Below are 25,516 nucleotides of genomic sequence, written 5' to 3'. Positions count from 1 at the left end.
AGTGAAAAACACTTTATTCACATGGGATATGCAATTGTACATATGCTATTATAAAAGTACCCATATCATAGAGAAAAATTCATGATTGGGGGCAAAATCACAAAAGGTGACCTTGACATCATAAAGAGCCGGTAAATCCTGTCTCATTCGCTTGAATGACTTTGCAACTGACAATGCATACTGTATAAAATAGTGAAAAAACACCAGTCTAGTGATCATCTGTACAATTTGTATGGCTGCAATACAACCCTTCAATAGTCAGCTTCAACCTTTAAAAAACTTAACATGTACACAGTAAGAAAAATATATTCACACCATGAAACCAAGGATAGACTGATGTTTAATGAATGATGCCTAGGCATGACTAAATGAGATACTTGGACGAGAAGTATTTCCAAACTGTTCAAACTTTTAAACCCAACTTTGCGCTTCACATGTACGTAAACTGAAAAGCTTTACATAGGTTAACAATGCATTCTGCAGTTATTGACGTAAATATTCAAAAAGTGTATTAACATACTAGTAGAGTTTTAACCGAGATAATTTGCGTGCACCTTAACGTGGTTTCTATGGCACTGCTCATCCAGGAGCTCTCATTGCCAGGTACAGAAATAAATATATATTATTGGTAACATAACTTAACAGCAACTAGTAATAACAACACGTACCAATTCTTTAGATAAGAAAGGCAATGCCAATGGATGAAATAAAGTGCCTTCAAATAGCCACATAATTTCTGTCAATGCAGTAAAGAAATTATCATAAATAATAATACAGAGTACATGTGGGCTTAAATTCTAGTCTTCGGAATTTCAAGGCCTAATACAAAAGGATCAAACTCAAGAAAGTACCTGTAGAGCTTTTGTATTGCTTATCAGACACTGAACTATTAATGGAACTTCCTTCATTACAAAGTCCTCAAAACCAAATTAATTATTAAATATTTCTTAAGTAACACATGTATAGTACTCTGCATTAAACTATCAAACCTCAAAAGTTACTGAAATTGATATGCATAAAAAATTAAAATATCCCATTATATCACAATGTGCGCATTGAGGCCAAGTAACCTTCTGCTGGTCCAAAGAGAAGCTATCAAACCAAGGTAAAACTGAAAACAGAAACCACTGAGACAATAAGAGAAAAAGAGAAAGACCTAATCATCCTTGAACATCAATCACTTGCGGAGTGAAAAGTTTTCTTGCAAAGTGGCTGGCAAATGGCAAGAGGTTAGTGAACCGAGATCCCTCTAGCGAAGAGTATGCCCTTGACCTCGGAATAGTCCTCCGCCTCCACCTCCACCTCCTCCTCCACCCCCGCCACCACCTCCTGCACCACCAGCTGCACGTGGAGTAGGAGCACTACCAAACCCCGCAGTACCACCTCGCTGGTTTGGGAGGTAATGGTACCTGTGGAAAAGAAACCGTATTGCATTTAGTATTTACTTCCTTATTAGGTGAGCTACACAATTAGCCTTTAAGCAAAAGGTTTTGAAATTATCATAAAAACTGAAGACATCCAGTTAATTAAATCCCTGTGAATTCATATAGAGGACAAAAAACACATATACGTAATTACCTTATATTTTCTTTAATATTATGTTTTTACTATTACCTGTGAAAACTTTTTCATGATCATCCTAGACATGTGTGAAGGTTTGTAAGATATGGAGACACTGGTCAGCAACAAAGGAAGCCAAGAGAACAAGAGACTTGAATGGAAAATTCCTTGGCAGAAAACTTCATTGGAACAATGGCCAATGTTGAGGAAAGTCATCTTGGTTGGCAATTTTCCTTGACTATTGTACGGTAGTGGGGTTACAAGAAAACTCTACCACGCCCATCCCTTCCCTTTGTTATGGAGACGGGAGGGCAGCACATAAACTAATAAGACTGGCACTTGTAATGTACTTATATTGAAGTCAATCAGGTCCAGCTTATAACTGCAGCCAATGCTCTCAATTAAAGGGAAAGAAAAGGAAAAGGTGTTCATACACATTCCTCAATCTACCCTAATATAAAACAGTTCGACCTTAGTAGGCGAGCAAGATTACATGCCTTGCCTAGATCTAGTTGCTGAGCAGCCATCAAAGGATCCAAGGAGAACATGTCCTGGGACTTGAGAGTGACATCCCTGAGAGAGAATAAGGTGATTGTGTGACTCCACACACTGGCCCCATTAACTGTTGGACCAACAGGTTCTTCCAAAAGGCAAGGTGGAAGGCCCACTGGCCATATCTCATGAGCTCGAGGATGGGAGGAAGGCTCAAGCTCCTTCGAAGCAGAAATCTAAAGCCCATGTACCTAGTGACCTCACAAAGCCACAAGGGGATGGTAATCACTGAAAATTCCTACTTAAGACAACCAGTGCTATAACTAACAGTGGAATTTGAAGATTGAAAATATTTTCCAACTTTAATCTATATTTCCCTGCCGATTAGGCGAGTCGGCATTCAAACAAAAAAATCGAATGGCTGCCCGGATGACTGTCTAGTTTACCTGTTCTCCACCAGGTGTGTTTCGAATGTTTTAGCTCTTGTCAGAATTCTCCTTGACAGCCCACTAAGTTGTGGGGAGGCTGGGTGGGTCTACTTTAACAGTAGGTAAGTATCCAAATAATAAATTTTATTATGAAAATTTAATTATTTAAGATGAATCTTATCTACTGTTAAATTTAGCTGATTCTTACATTAAGAAGAGGATGGTGGGTAGTGCAGCTAGACAAAATTCCGCTCAGCCATTCGAGCTAAAGGTTTCTTATATGAAACCCAAAACATTCTCACCTGATCTGGAATCCTTGGTGGATTTTACTGCCACCAGAAGTTGGATTCCATTCAGGGAGCAAGGCTCTCATACATATGCAGCAAAGAGTAGCCTTGCGGAAAAAACCGCTTCGATTCAAGCCAGCATGAAACACAAGCGGTATGAGGGACCCACGTGCCTGGGTCCAAAAGCCCTATCAAACGACAGTCACTTAAAATTAATACCTTTACAATATAAAGGTACGCTCCTATACAAAATTTGTACCTTCACGTTCCCCAAATATTAAAGCCCCGGGATTTAAACAAAAGAGCCTAAAGAATTGCTCTTTTTTGGTTCAGGAAAAGACTACCCACTACTAGTAGCGGATTAAGGGCTTTACTGTTTTCAAACACAATTCTGTATACTTAAGGTAGCGATCAGGCAAAAACTGAATTGTACTTCTACTGTGACACATCAATCCTATTCTGGAGCAACAAATTGACTTAACACTAAATGAAGTTGCAACTGCTGCTCACATTATGAATGTTTAACTTCAATAAGGTAGAAGATATGGAGCTAGTTCTCATACACTAGCTTATCCATTATGTCACAGTGGACCTTGTGTTCCTTGACAAAGTTTCTAAAAATCATAACACAAAAGGTTAACTTTGCTTCTTCCGGGCTTAACCTTCACAAATACATTCTAGGTTTTCTAAAACCACAAAACAAAAGTTAACTTTGCATTAAGTTTAACCATTGGCAAAGGCATTATAAGTTTCTAAAAATCCCAACACAAAAGGTTAATTTTGCCTCTTCCAGGCTTAACCTTCACAAATACATTCTAGAAACCACAAAACAAAAGGTTGATTTTTGCCTCTTCCAGGCTAACCTTTGACCACAACATCTGTTTTTCTTAAAACCACAAAACCAAAGGTTAATTTTGCCTCTTCCAGCATTTACCTTTGACAAAGATTTTCAAGGTCTCTAAAAGGATGATAAAAAATGTTCTAGGTTTAACCTTTAAATTTAAATGCCCAACAGGATAGAGAAGTTTTCTCTCCCCCCCCCCCCCCCCCCCCCAAGGGGTTAGATTGGAATTCTTACAGAGAACTGTAAAGCATAGCCTTAACATCACCCTCAGCTCTAAGACAGAAAGCTAAAATAGCATTCCCTTACACCAGCTTAAAGAAGGGTGCTGACAGCAAATTTACTTATTAACCACTACTAAACAAAAGGTTTTTCAGTAAATTCAGATAAAGTTTAGACCCGCATCTAAACTCCAGAGAGAGACTGATATAGAGATGAAGGGGTTTCAATCTCAACACCTTACAGTGCTGGTCCTCAGCAAGATCTAAAAGTACTTGATGCAATACTGAGGAAAGTACGTATGGAACGATAACTTTGGAAGTAGACAGTGATAAGTCTTATCTCCTCTAAACAGAAAACATTGACGTCTACAAGGTTCCAGGTGCTGAAAATTCCTCCAGAATGGTACCCTCAGCAACACACAGACCACTGCTTCTGACCCCAGGCCATGGCAGTTTTAAATTAAGGACAGATCCTATGATAACTTGAAAATCTTATTGGGAGGGGACATTCTGACCTCTCCAAGCAGTTAAGGAGATGCCTATGTCAATGGAACTGTATGGAATTGTGTAGTAGAGTTGATATCTTCTCAACGGAAGAATGAGACATCTACTAAGAGCATTGGAAACTCTGAAAAGTTTTGCCCTGAGGCTACAAGGGCTCTACAGGAAGACTAAGCAATTCTTGAACATGAAATTGCTCAATAGAATTCAGAGTAGATACAAGGAGCAGGCCTATGAGTCTGAATTAAGCAAAATTTAAGGAAACATCCACTGCTCAAGCCTTAGGGCCAACAAAGTAGTAGTAATCATTCAGCTGTCCCTGTTCATCTACATGCTATGAAGCTAAATGAGTGTTCCTTAAATCCACCCAAGTGCCAAACTTATGGATGTCAGGGCCCTTGTAGGCAGTTGTTCTTCCTGAATCCCAATTGCTAAACACTGTTCTTCCACAGAATGGATGATCCAAACATGATATTTGGGGGTTTTAATGATACAATTTTTTAAGTTTGTTCATACTTACCTGGGGGCCAGATATATTATATAGCTGATAATTTCCGACACCGACAGAATTTAAAACTTACGACACACGTAGTGGGAGTCAGGTGGTTAGTACCCATTCCCGCCGCTGGGAGGCGGGTATCAGGAATCATTCCCATTTTCTATTCATAATTTTTATTTCCACTGTCTCCTGAGGGAGGTGGGCGGGGTACTTAATTATATATATCTGCCAGGTAAGTATGAACAAACTTAATTGTATCATTACAATATCATTTTGTTCATGCAACTTACCTGTCAGATATATATATAGCTGAATCCCACCTTTGGTGGTGGGAGAGACAGAATAGAGGATTTAGGAAACACATATGTGCAGATATTGATATCTTGAAAAATAATAACCATAAGGCCATGTTTCCTAATGAGGAAAAGCCCTTAACATATAGGAAGTTTCTTTCCGGTCTAAAATCTTCAAGCAGCACATGCCTATTCATCTTGACCGACAAGCATGCATAATTAAATATCATCCCCACATCACTAGATAAGAATGGGGATATAAAGAATTAACAATATAGTGCATAGAAATTGGGCCAGAAGAAGCAACAGGTCCTTGGCCTTTGGAATACTGTTGACAGAGTGGGCTAACTTGAATAACTGATTCAGTAGAATTGTCTTGCTCCTAAAGTCGACACCATCTACCATGGGCAACAAGTCCCTGACATAACTTATAAAGGACTGCACACTAACCCAAACTAAGTGCATAGAACACAATGCCTTCTAGTAAAAACCCTTTGAAGGAACTTGGATGACTGTGGATGTATGGTAAGTGGAATGAATACATTCTGCATGTGTACCACAAGTCTGACCATTCTTTGGAAAGGCACTAAAACCATGCTAGAAAACAAACAAGTATATGGGCAGACACTTACTGTCATTCAGTCTCCAAAAGTCCAAGAATATCTCCAATTACTTATGGGTGTCTTCCTAAAGAATTACCCTTGGACCATCTTCCCTCTATATACAATCTCCTACTAAAAGATACTTATGAGAGATCTCTGCTGAAGACAAGGGAGCTATAGGAGATATACCAGTGGACGGACAATCAAAAAGAATCACAACTGCCCTTCACCGTCTCCACCATATAACATACTGGTCACAAGTCTCCCATGCATGTTAGGAGCTGCAACTGTCCATATCCAGAACCTGAGACTGCACTTATCCCCGAAAGGTATAAAATAAGACTACCAATAGTAATCCCGAACTGCATAATCATACAGGAAGCGAAAGTGTCTCACTTCCAAACAGAGTAAGTATAAGCATGGAGGACATTACCCTGCAACATCAGAAATGAGTTACTTGTTTTTAGTTACTTCTTTCTCGCTAAAAACTCCCGCTGGGTTGGTGGTCTCCACCTCTCTAAGAGTTGCAGAGACGAGACAACGTAAATAGAAGATAATAGCTCAAGTTAAACTGAAAATCCATCAGCATGTCTGTCTGTCTTAGTTCATTTCCCCACAGGAAAGAGAAAGAAGCAAACCTCTTATTAAAGACGGTTAAAGGACCAATAAGCGTTGTACAGCAAAAGGCGGCCTTTGGCTCTCCGCAACTTCAAAAGACAAGACGACAAGCCAAGGCAGACACAAAGGGAGATTGTGTCCGAGGACAATAAAAGTTACGAAAATGCTCTCAAATTGGGGAAAGCGTTGTTCTCTTCTCCAATATTTAGTGCGCGCCAAAATACGCTCGCCAAAATACCTAAGACAATCAAGATATATTCTCTATGTGGCCTCTATCCTCAACAAAATGAGAATACAGGAAGGCGTAATGTGGCAACAAACTCCGACCGGCCCAAAACGAGTTCCTCCAATTCCATTCAAACTCTCCTTCCGTCAGCGGCGACGGAAGAGACCACTGCCGACAGGAGGTAAACAAAGAGCTTAAGAATTGCTCTTTCTCCGCAACCCTTGGCGACACTTATCAATGAGAGGTGACAGAAGCAAAGTGCTGTAACAAATCCACCACGACTCAATGAGAGCAAGACAGTTCAAGTGACTCGAGACTCGGCCAAGTTCGCACTCCGCACAATTCAACTGGGTTCACACGAGTCAACAATGTCCACAGCAGGGTTCCCATATGTATCAGACCAAATTATCGTACCAAATCTCTTCAAATTATCGTATTTTGATTATTAGTCGTTTATCGTATAGAGAGTCAAATTACCGTACTCGTACGATAATTATCGTACGTCTGGGAACCCTGGTCCGTAGTCCGCATGAGTCGACAGAGGAAGAAGAGAGAAAGGCGTGCCTAAAGTGGGGAGGCGGTGGGAGAGGAGTTACAACAACGCTCCCACCTCGTCCGCAAGTGTCGTACATACTTGAAAGCATTCCTATATGAAACTAAGTTAGAAATCTCTGAAGCTAGAATATCTAACTCGGCGAGAACTGTAGATACTACAGACAGTGTAGACTTGAAAAAGAAAATTAATCGAGGCAGTAGTAAGAGATTTGCTGATAGCCGAAGAGGAAGCACGCAAAGAACAAACACAAGCATTACGAAAAAAAAAAGGAATATACTAGAATAACCAAAACATGAGAGATAAATAGTCGACCGAAGTCGACATATCTAAACGTGTAAAACTCGCTACAGATACATTATCTCAATAAAATGTCTACACCTATATCATATATTATTAAGCCTATACATGCTAACACCTCAAACTAGGTGTTGAAGACGACAGAATGCGCTACGGAGCAAGCATTAACGCTTACCAAAACAATCCTTATGTGAACTCTTTAACGGTCCTTTGGCGAACGCTTTAAACGAGATTCAGGCCATGAAAAGGGCAAAGTAGGTATTGGAGGGCACAGAATCCCATTGTCCCAAGAACCGACCCTGGTTCCCTGGCAGCGACGTTTCCAACTGCCGCAGGGCAGCCCTAGGCTCGGGCTTACGTACAGACGAGGGCACCAACACCTTACTTCTAACAGGGAACGCGAAAACGAGCGCACACTGGAGGGATTCGGAACGTTCCCGTCATGAACTGTTCAAGTTTAAATTGTATTAGAACTAAAAATAGGCTAACATATTCAGGCATAAATTTCTCAGAACAATTCTCTACATTCTTCACATCTAGTAGTTCCAAAATCACACCCTGTACCCCTGCCAGTACAAAGGAATGTTGATAAACATGATATTGTTAAGATACAATAAAGTTTGTTCATACTTACCTGGCAGATATATATATAGCTGTATTCTCTGAAGTCCGACAGAATTTCTAAAAACTTACGACACACGTAGTGGGAGTAGGGTGGTTAGTACCCATTCCCGCCGCTGGGAGGCGGGTATCAGGAACCATTCCCATTTTCTATCAGATTTCTATCTCCACTGTCTCCTGAGGGGAGGTGGGTGGGTACTTAAAATATATATATCTGCCAGGTAAGTATGAACAAACTTTATTGTATCTTAACAATATCATTTTGTTCATGAAACTTACCTGTCAGATATATATAGCTGAATCCCACCTTTGGCGGTGGGAGAGACAGAAAAGGATTTAGGAAAAACATATATATGTAGATGATTGACATCTTGGTTCCTTACCTGTTAGCATAGCTGACTTCGTGATTACTGTCACCCAAGCCTGCATCTGCTTCACTAGAGTTACCAACAAGGTAGAGACCTGTTTAGTTGGTGCGCTCTAGATGATCTGCCCAACGGGGACGAGACCACAATGTGACTAGACCATGACCATACTCAAGAGGACAACGAGGCAAAACCACCACCTAAGTTAGCCTAATCAACTACTCCCATATACCAAAGGCTAAAAGAAGGGAAGACCGCATCGGCGGCCGACCCTACAACCATAAACATTGCGAACATTAAAAACTCACCTACCCTTTTCTATGGGAAAGGATGAGTGCTACCTCCTGCCCCCAAGATAGTGTCTGCGCGACGTATGGTCCAAGAGAGTAACAGTTCTCATATGTCGTTCTGACCTCCCGTAAATAGTGCGAGGCGAACACCAGAGTTACTTCTCCAAAAAGTGGCACTTAAAATATCTTTGAGAGCTATATTTTTTCTGAAAGGCCTATAGAAGTCGAAATACCCCTTACTTCATGAGCGTTAACTTTTAAAAGCTTAAAGTCACTATCTTGACAATAAGCGTGCGCCTCCTTAATGGTGTTCCTCAAAAAGAATGCCAGTGCATTCTTAAGACATGGGCATATTAGGCCTCTTAACCGAACAGCCATAAATTCTCCGCAGAACCTCTACACTCCTTTTGTCCTACAAAGATATTCTTTAAGAGCCCTAACAGGACACAGGACTCTTTCTGGCTCTTGACCAATGATTTCTGCCATACCTTTTATTTTCGAACGTCCTAGGCCAAGGGTTGAAGGGTTCTCATTCTTAGCCAGGAATGACATACTCAAAGAGCAGATTGGCATTTATGCCCTTTGAAGCCGACGTGTTTACTAATCGCCTGTACTACTCGCTAACCCTCTTCGCCGTCGCCAGAGCAGTTAGGAATACAGTCTTCTTCGTCAAATCTCGCAAAGAGGCAGAGTAAATAGGTTCGCAAGCGCTTGATGTTAAAAACTTGAGAACCACGTCCAGATTCCACGAAGGCAACTTAGCCATCGGTACCTTGGTGGTCTCAAAAGATTTCAGTAGATCATGAAGGTCTTTATTATTAGCAAGGTCAAGACCTCTATGTCGAAAAACTACAGACAAGACACTTCTGTAGCCTTTAATGGTAGACACTGCGAGCTTTAAATCTCGTCTGAGATAAAGAAGGAAGTCGGCGATCTGGCTCACAGAGGTCGTGGTAGAGGAAACTCCTTTCTTACCTACACCAGCTCCTAAAAGCTGCCACTTCGACTGGTAAACCGCGATTGACGAAGGTCTTCTCGCGGTGGCGATAGCTTTAGCCACAGGTTTCGAAAAAACCTCTCGCTCTGGCCAACTTCTGGATAGTTCTGAACGCAGTCAGATCAGAGCGGAGAGGTTTTTTGTGGTGACCTCTCGAAGTGTGGCTGTTTGAGTAGATCTCTCCTTAACAGGAGAGATCTCGGAAAATCCACCAGGTAGGATATCACCTCTGTGAACCAGATCGCTGCAGGCCAAAAGGGGGCGATTAACATCAACCTCGTCCCCTCCGAAGCTGTGAACTTCTCATCACTTCCCCAGAATCTTTGAAGAGGGAAATGCGTAGAGGTCTAGGCCCGTCCAATCCCATAACAGGGCATCTACTGCTACTGCCCCCGGATCGAGAACTGGGGAGCAGTTAAAGAGGAAGTCTCGTCGTCCTTGCGGTTGCAAAAACGTCCACCAAGGGGCGTCCCCAAAGACTCCACAGCTCCTGGCTATACGTCTTGATTGAGGGTCCACTCTGTCGGCAGCAACTGACCTTGTCGACTGAGGAGATCCGCCCGACGTTCTCGACTCCGGCAATGAACCTTGTCAAGATCGTGATCTCTCTTGCCTTCGCCCAAATCAGAATTTCCTTCGCTAGAGCGAACGGGAGCGAGAGTGAGTTCCTCCTTGCTTCTTCAAGTATGCCAGGGCTGTGGTATTGTCCGAGTTGACTTGAACCACTCGACGGGAGACTTTGTCCTGAAAGAACTGGAGCGCTAATTGAACCGCTGCCAGCTCCTTGAAGTTGATGTGCCAGGCTACCTGTTCCCCTCTCCAGGTGCCTGACACTTCCTCCCCCCCTAGTGTTGTTCCTGCCCCCCCCACCCCGTGGATGACGCGTCGGAGAACAACACTAGGTCGGGTTCCGAAGCTTGAGGGATATGCCCTCTGAGAGCTTTAACGGATCGAGCCACCATCTTAGATGGCTCTTCACCTCTTCTGAGATGGTAGGATCATATCGAAGTTGTCCTTCTCTGTCCAATTGTCCGACAGGAAGAACTGAAGAGGTCGGAGATGTAGCCTCCCCAGGGAAACAAACTTCTCCAGCGAGGAAATGGTTCCCCAGCAGACTCATCCATTCCCTCACCGAGCATGAATCTTTCCTAGAAAGGCTGACACTTTCTCTATGCCTTGTTGCTGACGTTCCTGGGACGGAAAACCCGCCCGAAAAGCCACTGAATCCATCTGAATCCCCAGATACACGATGGACTGTGTTGGGGTCAGATGTGACTTTTCGAAGTTCACCAGAAGTCCCAGGGACGCAGCTAAAGACAGAGTCGTTTTCAGTCCTTCAGGCACCGGGTCTGCGAAGAAGCTCGTATGAGCCAGTCGTCCAGGTAGAGTGATCCTGATGTTGGAAAGATGGAGGCCACCTCGCCACATTCTTCATTAAGGTGGTGAACACGAATGGGGCCGTACTCCGATCGAAACAAAGAGCCCTGAACTGAAACACCTTTCCTTTCAGGACGAACCGAAGGTACTCCATAGACTGGGGGTGTATCGGGACGTGAAAGTATGCGTCCTGAAGATCGAGTGATACCATCCAATCCCCCGGTCTTAAGGCCCCTGCCCCCAGAACTGACTGAGGTGTCTCCATCTTGAACTTTTTGCTTTCTATATAGAGGTTCAGACGACTTACGTCCAAGACTGGCCGCCACCCTCCCGAGTGTTTCGGAACAAGAAACAATCTGTTGTAATCCTGGCGTAGCCAGGTCTAAGACCTGTTCCACTGCTCGTTTCTCAAGCATCTGCTCGAGCAGATCGAAAAGAATCCTTTGCTTTTCTTGAGGATACGACGGGGACAAGTAACCCTGGGAGTGGAAGTCAGAGGGGGAGGCTTTACGAACGGAATCTTGTACCCCTTCTCTAACGATGTTGAGAGACCAGGTGTCTGCCTCTCTTTCTCTCCAGGCTCCTCCAAACAACTGAAGCCTGGCTCCTACCGGTGACTGAAGGCACGCATTCTCACTTCTTGCCCCCCCTGGACTTAGCCGGGGCTCTACCTCTAGGAAGACCTCTTCCTCGGGATACAGATCTAGCTGAAGATCCTCCACGAAAGGGCTTTCTGCTTCTTAAACGACTGAACTCCTGAAGACGTGGAAGGTACAGCAGGACGTCTCGACGACTGCGTCAAAAGGTCTTGAGTAGCTTTCTCCTGCAGACTTACTGCCAGAATCCTTCACCAAAGCCTGGGGGAAGAGATGACTCGAGAACGGCGCATACAAAAGTTCTGTCTTCTGTGCGGGAGAGACAGACTTAGCCGCAAAATTACAATACAGCGATCTCTTCTTCAACACGCCTGCTGAAAAATGAGATGCTAATTCCTTCTGAGCCATCCCTGACGGCCTTGTCCATGCATGACAAAAACACTGGACAGCTCCCCAAGCTGATCGAATCTGGCTTACGCGACTGGTTGTCTAGTACTCGAGACACCAGTCTAAGAAGTTAAATACTTCTAAGGATCTAAACAGACCCTTCAACAGATGATCCATCTCTGACGTAGTCCACGACACCTTCGCTGAGGCTAACAGAGCTCTTCTGAAGCATCTACAACGCTGGGCGAAATCTCCCTGTGCTGACGTCGGAACCTTCAAAACCTAACTCCTCACCGGTTTCATACCACATCCCTGCCTTACCGCTAAGCCTAGACGGAGGCAGGGCGAAAGTGGTGCTTCCTTTAGCTTTCCTAGTCTCCATCCAAGTGTTAACTTTCCGGAAAAGCCCTCTTGGTAGACAAAGACGTTTTCATCTTAACAAACCCTGGTGTCTTCTTAGCTTTCGAACGACGAAAACTGCGATGGAGGAGAAGGAGGAGCAGCAGGAAGGAAGGTATCTCCAAAAGAATCACGGAGCAGCCGAGCCAAAACTTGATAGTCTGAAGACGACGACGTCGAGGGTTGTTCTTCATCAACCTCTTCCGAAGAACAGCTCAATTCCCTTCTTCCTTACCCGAGTTAAACTCGAAGAAAGAGGAAGAAGACCTTTCACTCCAAGTCTCCTATCAGACCGATGACGAGAAGAGGGTAACGTATCCTTCAGAATCGTTAGCCGATACAGGAACAGCAATCACAACTTGAGTAGAACGCGAAGTAGAAGGAAGACGTGTAGCGTCATCTAAAGACTCAGGAATAACGTCCGATCGGAGAGCGAACTTCCGTACTCGCGTCCAAGACGCTCTTACGACGATGTCTATTAGCGTCCATCGGAGCGTAAACAAACCTAGCGTCCCTCCGAGCGTCCAACGAAGGCGTCCAAAATCAGGCGTCCAAGTGAGCGTCCAACGAAGCGTCCAAAGAAGCTATGAGCGGAGCGTCCCTCCTTAGGCGTCCCTCGAAGCATCTCTACGTCGTCCCGCGAAGATACAGGAATAGACACTTGACGATGCGTCCCGATGAACGGTCAACACAAGCAAGACGAAGCGGAGCGGTGCGTTCCAAACAAATTCCGTCCGTCAGAAACTAAAGCATCATCACAGAAACGTCGATGTCGGAACGCCGAGCGTCCTCACGTCGAGAAGAGAGGGCAGACTGAAGAAACCTCTCTCTCTCCTGACATTTACTTCCACCTCTAGACAAACGCTGGGGAGAACGAAGTCTAGACGACAAAATACCATGAAACGGGGACGAAAGACGAGCAGGCGGAGAAGACTGTCTTGATCTCTTGATCGGAAGTCTATCATCCTTCTTACGGCCAGAAACCGTTTCCTTCTGCTTAAGTAAAGCATCCAGTTGTCGCTGCATAGCAAGGATTACCTCCATCTGCGAAGGATCTATACGAGGAGAAGAGCCATGCCTGCGAGAAGGTGAGGGGCGAGGGGGAACGCCTTCTTCCTCTCCCAGGAAACAGCCTTAGCTCTAGAGCGACTGGGGCGCTCAAGACGTCCTCATCGGAAGACGACTTAGCCTTCTTCTGGGGCGGAAAGGACACGCTTTCCGGAGAAGAATGCCAATCCGAAAAAGCATGACGTGAAGCGTCCTGATCTTGAAACGTCCTCTTCAACGGTCAGCGAATCCGAACGAGATTCCCACCCCTTGCGCGGGGAGGACGCGTCGGAAGACGAGAAACAATCCTTTAGGACACGTGCTCGAGCACGCTCCTTAGCAGCCTGGGAAGCGTCAACAGGTACTGCTGAAGGGACGTCAGATCGGTGGGGGATCCCCGTAACCCTCCTTCGGCCTTCGACATGCCCTCTCCCTGAGTCCTGGGAGTCCGGCAGAGGTCCCAGCCTAGAGGCGCTATAGGGCCGATCTGACGCCCCCTCCACTTCACTGGGGGCACTATCACTACACTTAGCACTTTTCCCGTGTTTTCAAGGGCTAGAACCTTAGATTCCAGAGTTTTCAAAGAATCTAAAATAAGCGAAAGGGCATTACCCTCCGCAGACACCACTTGAGGGCCCGAAGGCAACACTACGGGGTTAGGAGTCACAAAATCTAAAGAAGGGTAGTTAGTTACATTATTACCCTGTCTACTACCCGACATTTCCTCCTGGAGGAAGACCTACTGATCCTATCACGCTCTAATTTATTTACATAGGATTCATAAGTCTTCCATTGAGCATCATTCAAACTTTCACACTCCGTGCAGCGAAATCATACTACACACATTGACTACAACCTTTACACACTGTGATGAGGATCCACCAAAGCTTTTGGTAACCTCACCTTGCATTCGTCTTTCATACACACTCTGGCACTAGCCGAACTAGAACCTGACATATTTAGGAAAAACCAAGCCAAAATCAAAAACAATCCAAAGTCACGTATGCCAAGCTATCGATCCAATAACAAATAACCAAAAAGTCAAGAGGATACTCAAGCAAAGAAAGTTTTCCAAAATCCTGAGGCGGAGGTGCTGTAAACAGATGTTTACAACACCGGCGACAGAAGAAATCTGATAGAAAATGGGAATGGTTCCTGATACCTGCCTCCCAGCGGCGGGAATGGGTACTAACCAACCCTACTCCCACTACGTGTGTCGTAAGTTTTTAGAAATTCTGTCGGACTTCAGAGAATACAGCTATATATATATCTGACAGGTAAGTTTCATGAACAAATTCCAATTTCACCATCCTGGTTACACCAAAACATCCCTACATAGCCAGATGTTATTGGTTTTACTTCCGGTGGAAGATATCCTAGGAAAATGAAATTACAATACTGTAAACAGGTGTAAAACAGCCAAACTTCATCGAATACCAACAATTGCCTAGCCGGAATGGTGGCAAGGAGAATTCTGACAAGAGCTAAAACATTCGAAACACACCTGGTGGAGAACAGGTAAACTAGACAGTCATCCGGGCAGCCATTCGATTTTTTTGTTTGAATGCCGACTCGCCTAATCGGTGGGGAAATATAGCTAAATTTAACAGTAGCTAAGATTAAACTCAAATAAAGAAAATACAAAGAACAGTTAGTATATTTTAAAGCGGAAAGAGAAGGTTGCCAACTGTTTGTGAGCACCAAGGTAGTAGTAACCAGGGGAGGATACAGGAAGTTTCGTGAAGACAACCACACAAAGTAAAATAATGTTACAGAAGTAGACAATAATAATGACAGATGTATTAGGGGATTACACTGAAGGGCACTAGAGGAGTAGCAGGAGAACAGCTAGTAATGCAACATTCTGTAAAAATGCATTTCTCCATAAGCAAAAGATGGCATTAATTTTCAAGTTACTCACAATTTTTTTTTCATATTTATTACATCAATAGAGAGTCTAACTTCATATACCAGGTTACCATATTTTGTGTTTACATCTGTGAGTGGAAATCGTTAACCTCATTTTCAACTTAATATTTAAGAATGAAAGACTAAATACTAGTCACTGATAAGTCCTGTGATTATTGATAACTACAGTAAATTAGGAGCCAGCTATGTGGGGAAGATGTTTAGAGTTCTGTACCAACTTTGTGAAGGAGGTGTTCAGAGTTTAGTTTGTAGGTGTCACCGATACCCTTCTACTTAGCATGTAGGCTAAATGTGACCGACTTCTTCCCTACACAGCACAAAGATTTTCCCTCACTTCTTGGGAGAAAAAGTCATATGACAGAAAAGTAAGACAACTACTATTTGTAAATATTCATTAAAAAAAAAAAAACTATTGTATATGTATGACCTAGTACTGGGTATTTACTTTTTGCCTCTAGTATTTAATGTAACATGATAATTTTAACAAGATAGGCACACACCATGCACAGAAGGAACTTTAGGGGACATTTTTAGTTACAACAAAAATTCTCTGAACTTATTTTGGTAACCGTTTAGAATGGAAGGTACCTGAAGCATCAAAGGCGGGCTACGCATTTGCAGCAAGGGCATTTGAATAATGCTCGTTACAAAGCAGTGCAAACAAGCATTCACTGCATAAAAATAACAGGCTACACATTATTAATGGGTTTAGTATGAAAATGTTTTGTTATACATATACGTACTTCCTTAGGTCTCTTCTCATGTTGCTGTGTCTATTTTTCATCACTGTCTTGCTCCATTTTCAACTCTTACTTATGAAAATAATACAATTGCGCCTTGTAAGTCTAATAAAGTTACAATTATGTCTCAGTAAACCAATTCATAATACTAATGACAATAATTCCAATATTTTAAGAAGAATATCATGAAAATACCACACTTGTTTCATTTTATTTAACTGCATAATTGTAACTAAAAATATATACGATCCAATTACCCATTTACGGCATACCATCTGTTCCTAGGAGCTTACCCAAGAAGATTTTGTTTTTAGTTAGTAACAGTGAAGAGCACCTTGCATTGAGAATTCCCTTTATGAAAGCATAGGATTGTGTCCCCAGAGGAACAAATATCAATTTAAATTAACAAAATTTTGGATAAGGCACAAGTAAAATTGTTAAAATAAATTATTTAAAAAGATAATGTATCTGCATCAGTGCACAAAGCATATAACAAACAAAAACTCACAATATTTGTGGCGTGTGAAGTAATCTTGCACCACCAAAGTCCTGAGGATACTTGAAGTTCAAGAAGAAGTAGAGATGACCAACTAGGATGCCAATCAAATCATTTATACTGAAACATATAACGTAAAACAATTAATACAAACAAACGGGCCAACATCTATATAACGATACAGCCTTGACACTTTACAGATTCAAGTTTTACTTTATCAATAGTACTTTATATATTTCATCTCTCCCTCAAAATGCATTCGACATGCCTTACCAATACAACCATTTTCTTTAATGTTATCTATTCTCTGTATCTTCAAGTTATCAGTTTCTCTCTGGAATTTTTAAACATTTTGTTCAGCATCTTTAATCCTTTGTGCAGGGAGTTTCATTGAAGCTTCTCCCTCATGGTTTCTCTCTTCATAACCACAACCTCTTATGACATCCCAAAACATGAGTTTTCCCATGCATCTGTGACTGTGGCACCTCCATCAATGCATCTGATTTCTTTATACAAATTGCTTCTTTTTCTTTTGGTTTCCTTGTTTGTCATGCCTAAACTAAGATTATATACAATACTTTCTTTCCTGTTATTTTTTGACAATCCCTAAACTTATTTACCCCTTCTTCTACTTTCTCTCCTGTAAAATCAGTCTCAGACCAGTGTGCCAACTCTATTTTCCACTGACTTGCTTACTGTGCCAACAATATGCATATTTCCCTCCATATACTAGTTTTGTTCACTGGACTTCATTGTACAGTTAATTTTTCCAAGGTTTTACTTGCATATTTACAAGGTACTGCTATAATGGTAGCCATTTCATTTCCATACCTAATCTTTTCATGCAGTATCTTTCTTATGAGTTTTGAATACCATTACTTGTCTTGTTTTGGGACCAGTTGCTCATTCATGAGTAATTAACTCGCTTTTTTAGCTTCACAGGCTTTTTTCCATTAACAACTCCTTTAGCCCGCTGATGATGGAAAGCATGTATGTTATGATTACATTGTAATCACGTCATTGTTAGAGACAGAGTTCAAAATCCCTCAAAACCCAACTTCCAAATTAAATTGAAATTGTAAAGTAAGCAAAACTGTTAGAAATGACAATCATTTAGGTGGAAATAACAACGGCAATGTCATTTTCCAAAGCCAGCAATTTTCATTACTCTTTTATAACCCCTATACATATATATCCAGAAAAGTCTCCACATTCTGTCAACAACACATCAGTAAATTCTTGGAAATGAAGAATCACGGTTTATGAACTGAAGAAAAAGTCTCTTATTCTTTTCCATGCTTTTTAAATACTAAATATTTTACTTTAAAATCTACAAATTACCTTGAAAGTAAGACAACACTTAACATACAAAACTAAGCCCTACTTAAAACATTCTTCAAAGGATTCTGAGATTATTTCAATAAAAGATTATTTTGATAAAATAAAATTTATAAAAATGCTTCAACCAACAAAAAATACTCACCCTCCAGTAGTGATGAAGTTGAAAAGTAATAGTACCCAGGGAAGGTACATGGCCTTGAACTGTGTACCGAACCAGAAGGATACTATTGTATCTTTGTTGACTTGGCACCACACATACAACACAGACATAATCATGAAGTCCATAAGGAACATTGAATTAATTAGGAGGGCTACAATAACAAAGCATATCCAGTTGAAAAGCAGCATGAACAAATAATCTGCTGGATAGCCAGCAAACAGACCTGAAATAAAACACCACAATTAGATGATAAATACAATTAGATGATAAATACTAGTACAATGTAATATGAATTATTCATCAGAAAAGGCATAGAATGATTTCGTTAGCCAAGTTCCATAAACTGGAAGTACAACACACCCTAAGCTAAGAACACTTTACTTTAAACATATCATGGCCAGGTTAGCATTTTGTGGTTGCAATGTTCCATTGTACATCCATCTTATTTTACTTGTGTCCATCACTAGCTATGAAACTTAGCTGAGAGATGGAGTTATTGATAAAAGAAAAAAAATTACTGTAAGTCTTCTACCGGTTGAAGATTCCATAGCTAAGATGAGCTATAGCAAGAAAACTTTTACAAACCTAGGTAAGAAGTAAGATACCCAAGGTAAAATTACATTTCCCAATACTTACAAAACATGTTTTAAATTAATTAGAGTATCTGTGATAACTGCCACAGGTTATCTTGATTGTCGATTCAACTGGCATACAGTTGGTGGTGAGCAAATACAGTAAAAAAGGTTCTCTGTGCCCAAACTTTACATTCATGGCCTTGAGATGTTCTCTTACTTCATGGTATTTTTAGGACCAATCTCCTCTGCATATTGATTTTGTACATGTTATTATGATTACATGTTATTGATTACATTGTAATACACTAACTGTTAACATACTGGATACACTAAACTCTATTATGATCATATTTTTCCTGGCTCTTCCAAAGTATGAACATATTTTTGTCTGTGCAGGCTTGCTATTCAAGTTCATTGCTAATTAATTGTTCCTTAAAGTTGAGTACCACTGCAACCACAACCAATTGTGCAGAGCACCCAAACTATAATCTTTGGTCACTGCCTGATTGAGTTAAAAGCATTTGTACATATCCAACTGATCTGTAAATGATGGTAAAACCTTCCCGGATTGGTAAGGATCATCGTAAGTGTCATTATTCATATGGTGGATATTTGGAGAGGAACAGATGTTATTGAAAATTTATCAAACACTACTGTTCAACATTACAAGTGTTTAAATATGCAAAGTATATAAACTGTAATTATAATTATTAATTACAATACATATTAATGTACAGTACTATATTAGTATAAATTTCCCATTAAAGATAATGATAATTCTTATTTTCACAAGTATCATCTATAACTAATCTTTCCTTACCTGTCTCGAGTCTTAGTGAGTAGTTATACAAGAAATAACAATTTAGGAGGAAATGAAAGCCATATGGTGGTACAAGAGGATAGTAAAAGACTGCTGTGATTGGCCTCCAGATCTGAAATGAAAAAAATTCACCACTAACAACCAAGAAACGACAAACACTACTGTAATACAAATGCTACAGTAACTAGTCTTAAATACACATATAGTATAAGGCAGCAAACGTGTGGAAAGAAATTAGATATTCACACAAAAAAACTATATAACACTAACCTGAAAGTGATGCATAAGAGGCTCATACTGCAAGATTAACCAATGTGGATTTAGCAAGCCAAAACGTGCTAAAAGAGAAATGGCAATCGTAGCCCCGAACCATGTTCTGGTCAACGGAGGTATACTATGGAACCACTGACCGAGGTCCCCCATGATTTTGATTTCAGCCTAAGGACAAGTCACTTCCTGAGGGTAAAAATAAAAATTGGTCAAATTCCATTTACACGGTTCACATAGTTTGTATTCTCTTCCAGCAAACATCATTTAATCATTCCTTGATAATTTCAAGAGGTGTATATAACAAATTAACACAATTTACACGACTTAATATAACAGGATGACCTGTGATCTACTCAAAGCATTAATCTATGAAACACTATATATATATTTTAATTAATTTTCTAATTCCTAATTTGATTACAATGCATCAAATATAGTTCAGTTCCAGAACCTCAGGTAGGTTAGCTCATGGGCTGATAGTACGGGTTGTCCTGGGTTGGGTTAGTTATGTTACCACCACCAGGTTTTTCATACAGTAAATTCTTCCTTTAATGATACAATCACTGCCATGAGGGTCTTGATTAGTACCAGACCCATGGGAATGAAATGCTAAAACAAAGAAAAATGGGTAAATATCTATAAGGCATATTTTGGAATTGATTTTTTAATGATTTTCATATTTAAAATCCTATTATGGAGGCTTTTGAAGAACAGAATGAAAACTCCAATATCATCTTGTAGTAGCAAAAGTAGAATAATACCAACATTATTGTCAATAAACAAAAATTAATATAAAATTCATCTGGCTCAGTGACAAAAAAACTCAGAAAATATACCCAACATCATACATTTGTAGTCATACTTGACTACAGGTTAGGATTAATAACAAAATTGGCCATTCTACAAGCAGTGGGCAGTGTTGTCAAAATGTGGCCTCCACAATCAATGTGGGAGTTTTGGTGCAAAAGATGATCATGTGCAGAAGTGGCGTCTTCATTTTACTCTCTGCCACACCAAGTGTAGAATAAATTTCCACAAACCTTTTAGGGGTTTGTTGTAGTCAGATACATTGTTTTCTTATATGGTTCACTGACCTATAGTTCTCAGTCATTTGCATATCTCCATATATGTTTATATAATAATGACTGAATAAAGTGCCATCAAAGACTGGTTGTTTACACCAAATCATGAAGCCGCAGAAGTCGATCGAGCCAACTCATGAAGCCGCATAGTACGTTGATTGAGCGATGTCTTGATTGACACGTCGAATGCGGACAACAGAGTGACACCTTTACGTTTCCATCTAATTAAGCTAACTGAAATCTATTTAAAACTGTTTTAATAAAAGTAATTAGTGATTTCCGGGAAACGATCTTCAGACTGCGATGGAAAGCGTTTATCGCTTTACATGGGTTTAGATTTTACCGATGGCTGAATGAAATTTGAAATTCAAGCGACCGTGGAAATCAGTGGGGTGGAAATGTGCCAACAATGACAGTAGGCTATTTTGGAGTTGTAACTTGGCCACAACCACAGACGATCTATCATCATCACGCTGGCCAGGCCTTTTTCACTCGATATTTAATTGGTGAAACAAGAATACAATTACAACTTTAAGCATACCATTCAAAAGATTGAAGTTTCGTCAACATAATGTGATATATGAAAACCCCATAAAAACTAAAATAAGCACGTGAGCTCTTCGTAAAATATGTTTTCAAGGCAGTTTTGAAATCCAATATGGCGGCAATTGTGTGGCCGGCCGGTCTAACCACGGACAATCCACCATCTTTTCCAGCCTTCCCAGCACTCATTTGAACATGTTAGCATATATAAATATAAATATATATATATATATATCTATATATATATATATATATATATATATATATATATATATATATATATATATATATATATATATATATATATATATATATATGTATATATGTATATTAGTGTATATATGTATATATATATATATATATATATATATATATATATATATATATATATATATTATATATATATATATATATATATATATATATATATATATATATGTATATATATATATATATATATATGTATGTATATATATATGTATATGTATATATATATATGTATATATATATGTATATATATATATGTATATATATATATGTATATATATGTATATATATATATGTATATAGTATATATATATATATATATATATGTATATATATATATATGTATATATGTATATATATATCTATATATATATGTATATAGTATATACGTATATATGTATATATATATATATATATATATATATATATATCTATATATATTATATATATATATATATATATATCTATTATATTATATATATATATATATATATTATATATATATATTATATATATATATATATATATATATATATATATATATATATATATATATACTTTTATTGATCTTACTCGAGATTGCAGTTGTAATCGGCACAACAAAACAACATTTTGTTGCCTACATTAGTGAAAATATGAAACTTTTTATTCCCGGGGTCATGGTTTGAACTGAATTCATTTTTACCTTGTAATCGGTGATTTTATCCTTACTGCCATCACAACTGAAACTCCACAGTGCTTATTTGATTGTAATTATACACATTTTAGTCTTAATTCACTCCACATTGTACTTGAACCACGTTGCTGTTCCTGGTTCCTAAGCACTCACTCCGCAAACACAGTTACGAGCAGTAGACGACTACACTTTATAAGGTGCAAAGCTTTATTCCCTTAATTGTTTACTCATTATTTAGTTTAACTTTACTTCAAAATGTTTATTTAATTCATGTCCATTATCCCTTTTTTGCAACCAAATTAACCCCGAAAAATTACAAATATTTCGGAAGTATACTTATGAGCAGACGACACATGGAAAAATGCCTCATCGTTGCCAATCTAGTGGAGCATCACACATACGCCGATGCATTTACAAACTATTTCCATGAATTCTAGTTGTCATAGTAATGCAGTAATGATAAAATTGCTGTATACAATATGTATATATACTACAAATAGATACGCTAATTTCACTTATTTCCCCGGTTTTGTGCAAGTCTTATACCCAGTTTGGAGAGTAAACACATACCAATTGACAACACTGATAAACAATTGAAGAGCGCAAAATGCCGCAAAGAATGCCGTAGTCCCCTTGAATAAGTCCGAATAAGTGCTGGAAAGAGGTCGGGGTTACGATTATTGAGATGAAAGTGCCCCAGCGTCTATGGGTACAAGTAGTGTGCAGATTTAGCACAGGAAATGGGAAGTTTGTTGACACGAGCGACTCCGCAAACATCGAGATGGCGTCATTCTTCTTAACGTTTTTAATCATAAGTAAATTTGAAAGCGTTTTGGGGTTGTGGGCACTGCGTTGGCCACCCTTTTCATTACCCTCTGTTTAAATCTTAAAATATGGCTTTAATTTCTAACTTTGGAGAAAATACTTACTTCGAAAGGAGAGTAGAGGTCTTGAGGTCCTTCTCTCACCACCAACTACTCATGACTGATGACCATCTCCGGTGTCAGGACGTGTTGAAAGTACTTTTTCGGAGGGTGGCCTAGCCGTGGTAGTCGGTGAGTTGGCCAGTCCACGCGGTTGTTTACCTGAACATATGTCAGTCAAAGATAATACTCCTACAGTAGGTTAGACTAGTCATGTCTACGACTGACCTGGCCTGGCCAACACTAAGAAGATTTGGGTCCTAGGCCTATCAACCTCTGCTTAGACGTATTAGCCTAACCTACTACAAAAAACGGTTGTTCCATGATGTTTTATTAACTTGCAGAAACCATTAACAAATGGAAACCCGTTACCGAGTCTACCCAGGCCTACCTAGTTTAGGTTACGCTATTAGGTACTAACCCACCAGCCTTAATGGCACTACTACTAGCTACCTAGGTATGGCAGCAGAATACGTTAATAGTATTTAAGAGTACACTTGATTTCCTTCGTTTAAACGCTTAAACGTTCAATAATAATAAAAACCATTCTCAAACGAGAGTAGGTAATGTAAGCATAAAACACATAGTACAAGTATAAATGACAGTCGTAAGTACTAGGCTAATATACTAGCTATAGGCTAGGTACCTCAATGACAGTTCGTACCCTTAGTAGAGAGGTCAAGAAGATGGCCCACCCTACTGTTGCCAAGGAACAGGCCTTAATCACGACACGTTCCCTCAATCTGCTAAATAAAGTAGTATATATCAATACTATAACTCAATAGAAAAAGGTATTTCACAACACTCACCGTAACTTCTGGAAGAAAATGCCGAAAAGTGCTTTCTCACCGCAACGTTCGGTCAGATGTCAACATTTTTGTTATCAGAGACGTGTCTTTAATGAGGGCATCTGATGCAATATTTCGTGATATCTATTCTTTCCATATTTTATTTCGAGTTATTCGTGTGATTAATTGGTTAATTGATAAAATTATTTGTCTTTCGTATCATTTGTTATGCAATATACTGTACGTTGTTGCATGGACATTTCAACTTTTATTAGATGCTACTGGGAGTTTGAGCGCTCAATTTAAAATATAGCAGTGAGACATATTGACAATTTGACAATCCAACTCTCTCTCTCTCTCTCTTCTCTCTCTCTCTCTCTATATATATATATATATATATATATATATATATATATATATATATATATATATACGGTATATATATATATGTATATATATATATATATATATATATATATATATATATATATATATATATATATACGTATATATATAATATATATATATATATATATATATATATATATATATTTATATATATATATATATATATATATACACGTACGTACATACACCTACATATATATATATATATATATATATATATATATATATATATATATATATATTATATACACGTATATACATACATCATACATACTATATATGATATAAATATATATATATAATATATATATATATATATTGAAAGAGAGAGAGAGAATGTTTATAGTATATGTATTTTAACTCTTCTTCTTCCTTGTTTAAAGCGCTGTGCTCCCATATTGTCTTCTGCTGCTAAAATTCCCATCTCAAACTCTTGGATAGAGTTGTCATCCGTCAAGTTTACTTTGACAGCTCTTGATACGAGTTGTGGCAGCACCGAAAAGTGAGCTCATTATGTTGTTTATAATGTTACTACAACGAAAAACGTCATCTGCAAATGCAAACTTACCGAGCTGGTTTTGCTCGCAACAATAGGCAGGTGCTGCTGCAGTGTCGTTTTCTAGTACTAGGTTTATTGCTACTCAGTTTGTTAAGAGTTTTATTTTGGCCGGTATTAAAATAATGAGGTGGTTTGCCCACTGTAGTAGTGGAGTCTTCTGATCTCCAAGTGTCCAAGCAAAGATTCTGCTGACGTCTCCTGGATTCAGGAGTACCTGTTTTATGTTCTGTTCTCAATCACCCCCAACCTCTCTCTCTCTCTCTCTCTCTCTCTCTCTCTCTCTCTCTCTCTTCATGCTTCCTTGCGTTATGGTCCGTTAACTCTGTCCATAGATGTTTTCCGCTAAAGATCTAAAATTAAGAAAGATAAAACGGACAGTTGCTTGACCATCCAGCTTTGCATTGTATTGTTTCTCATCTAATGCAGGATTCGGAATTCT

The 25,516-nt window shown here is 39.5% G+C and overlaps 1 protein-coding gene across 1 annotated transcript; it reads right to left on the bottom strand.

Moving 5' to 3' along the window:
- Window positions 1-24,286, bottom strand: LOC135200768 (derlin-1-like). The gene is made up of 6 exons (XM_064229408.1): window positions 24,132-24,286; window positions 19,832-20,017; window positions 19,562-19,673; window positions 18,149-18,389; window positions 16,678-16,785; window positions 1-1,409 (listed from the first exon to the last, which is right to left on the bottom strand). The coding sequence occupies exons 2-6, from the start codon at window positions 19,982-19,984 to the stop codon at window positions 1,250-1,252; spliced, it is 774 nt and encodes a 257-aa protein (XP_064085478.1). The 5' UTR covers window positions 19,985-20,017; window positions 24,132-24,286; the 3' UTR covers window positions 1-1,249.
- Between the last annotated feature and the right edge of the window lie 1,230 nt (window positions 24,287-25,516).

This window comes from Macrobrachium nipponense, chromosome 23 (assembly GCF_015104395.2).
Source record: "Macrobrachium nipponense isolate FS-2020 chromosome 23, ASM1510439v2, whole genome shotgun sequence".
NCBI classification, from domain to species: Eukaryota; Metazoa; Arthropoda; class Malacostraca; order Decapoda; family Palaemonidae; genus Macrobrachium; species Macrobrachium nipponense.
The sequence above is the reverse complement of the archived record's forward strand: the minus strand, read 5'-3'. Positions and strand labels throughout refer to the sequence as shown.

What these genes read in the sequence shown, in the direction of transcription:
- LOC135200768 (XM_064229408.1), bottom strand. Translation starts at nt 19,984, where the DNA reads ATGGGGGACCTCGGTCAGTGGTTCCATAGTATACCTCCGTTGACCAGA. An exon ending in AACTTCATCACTACTGGAGG is followed by an intron (nt 16,786 to 18,148) that starts GTGAGTATTTTT and finishes TATATGTTTCAG; the next exon opens with TATAAATGATTTGATTGGCA. An exon ending in CTTCACACGCCACAAATATT is followed by an intron (nt 1,410 to 16,677) that starts GTGAGTTTTTGT and finishes TCTTTTCCACAG; the next exon opens with GTACCATTACCTCCCAAACC.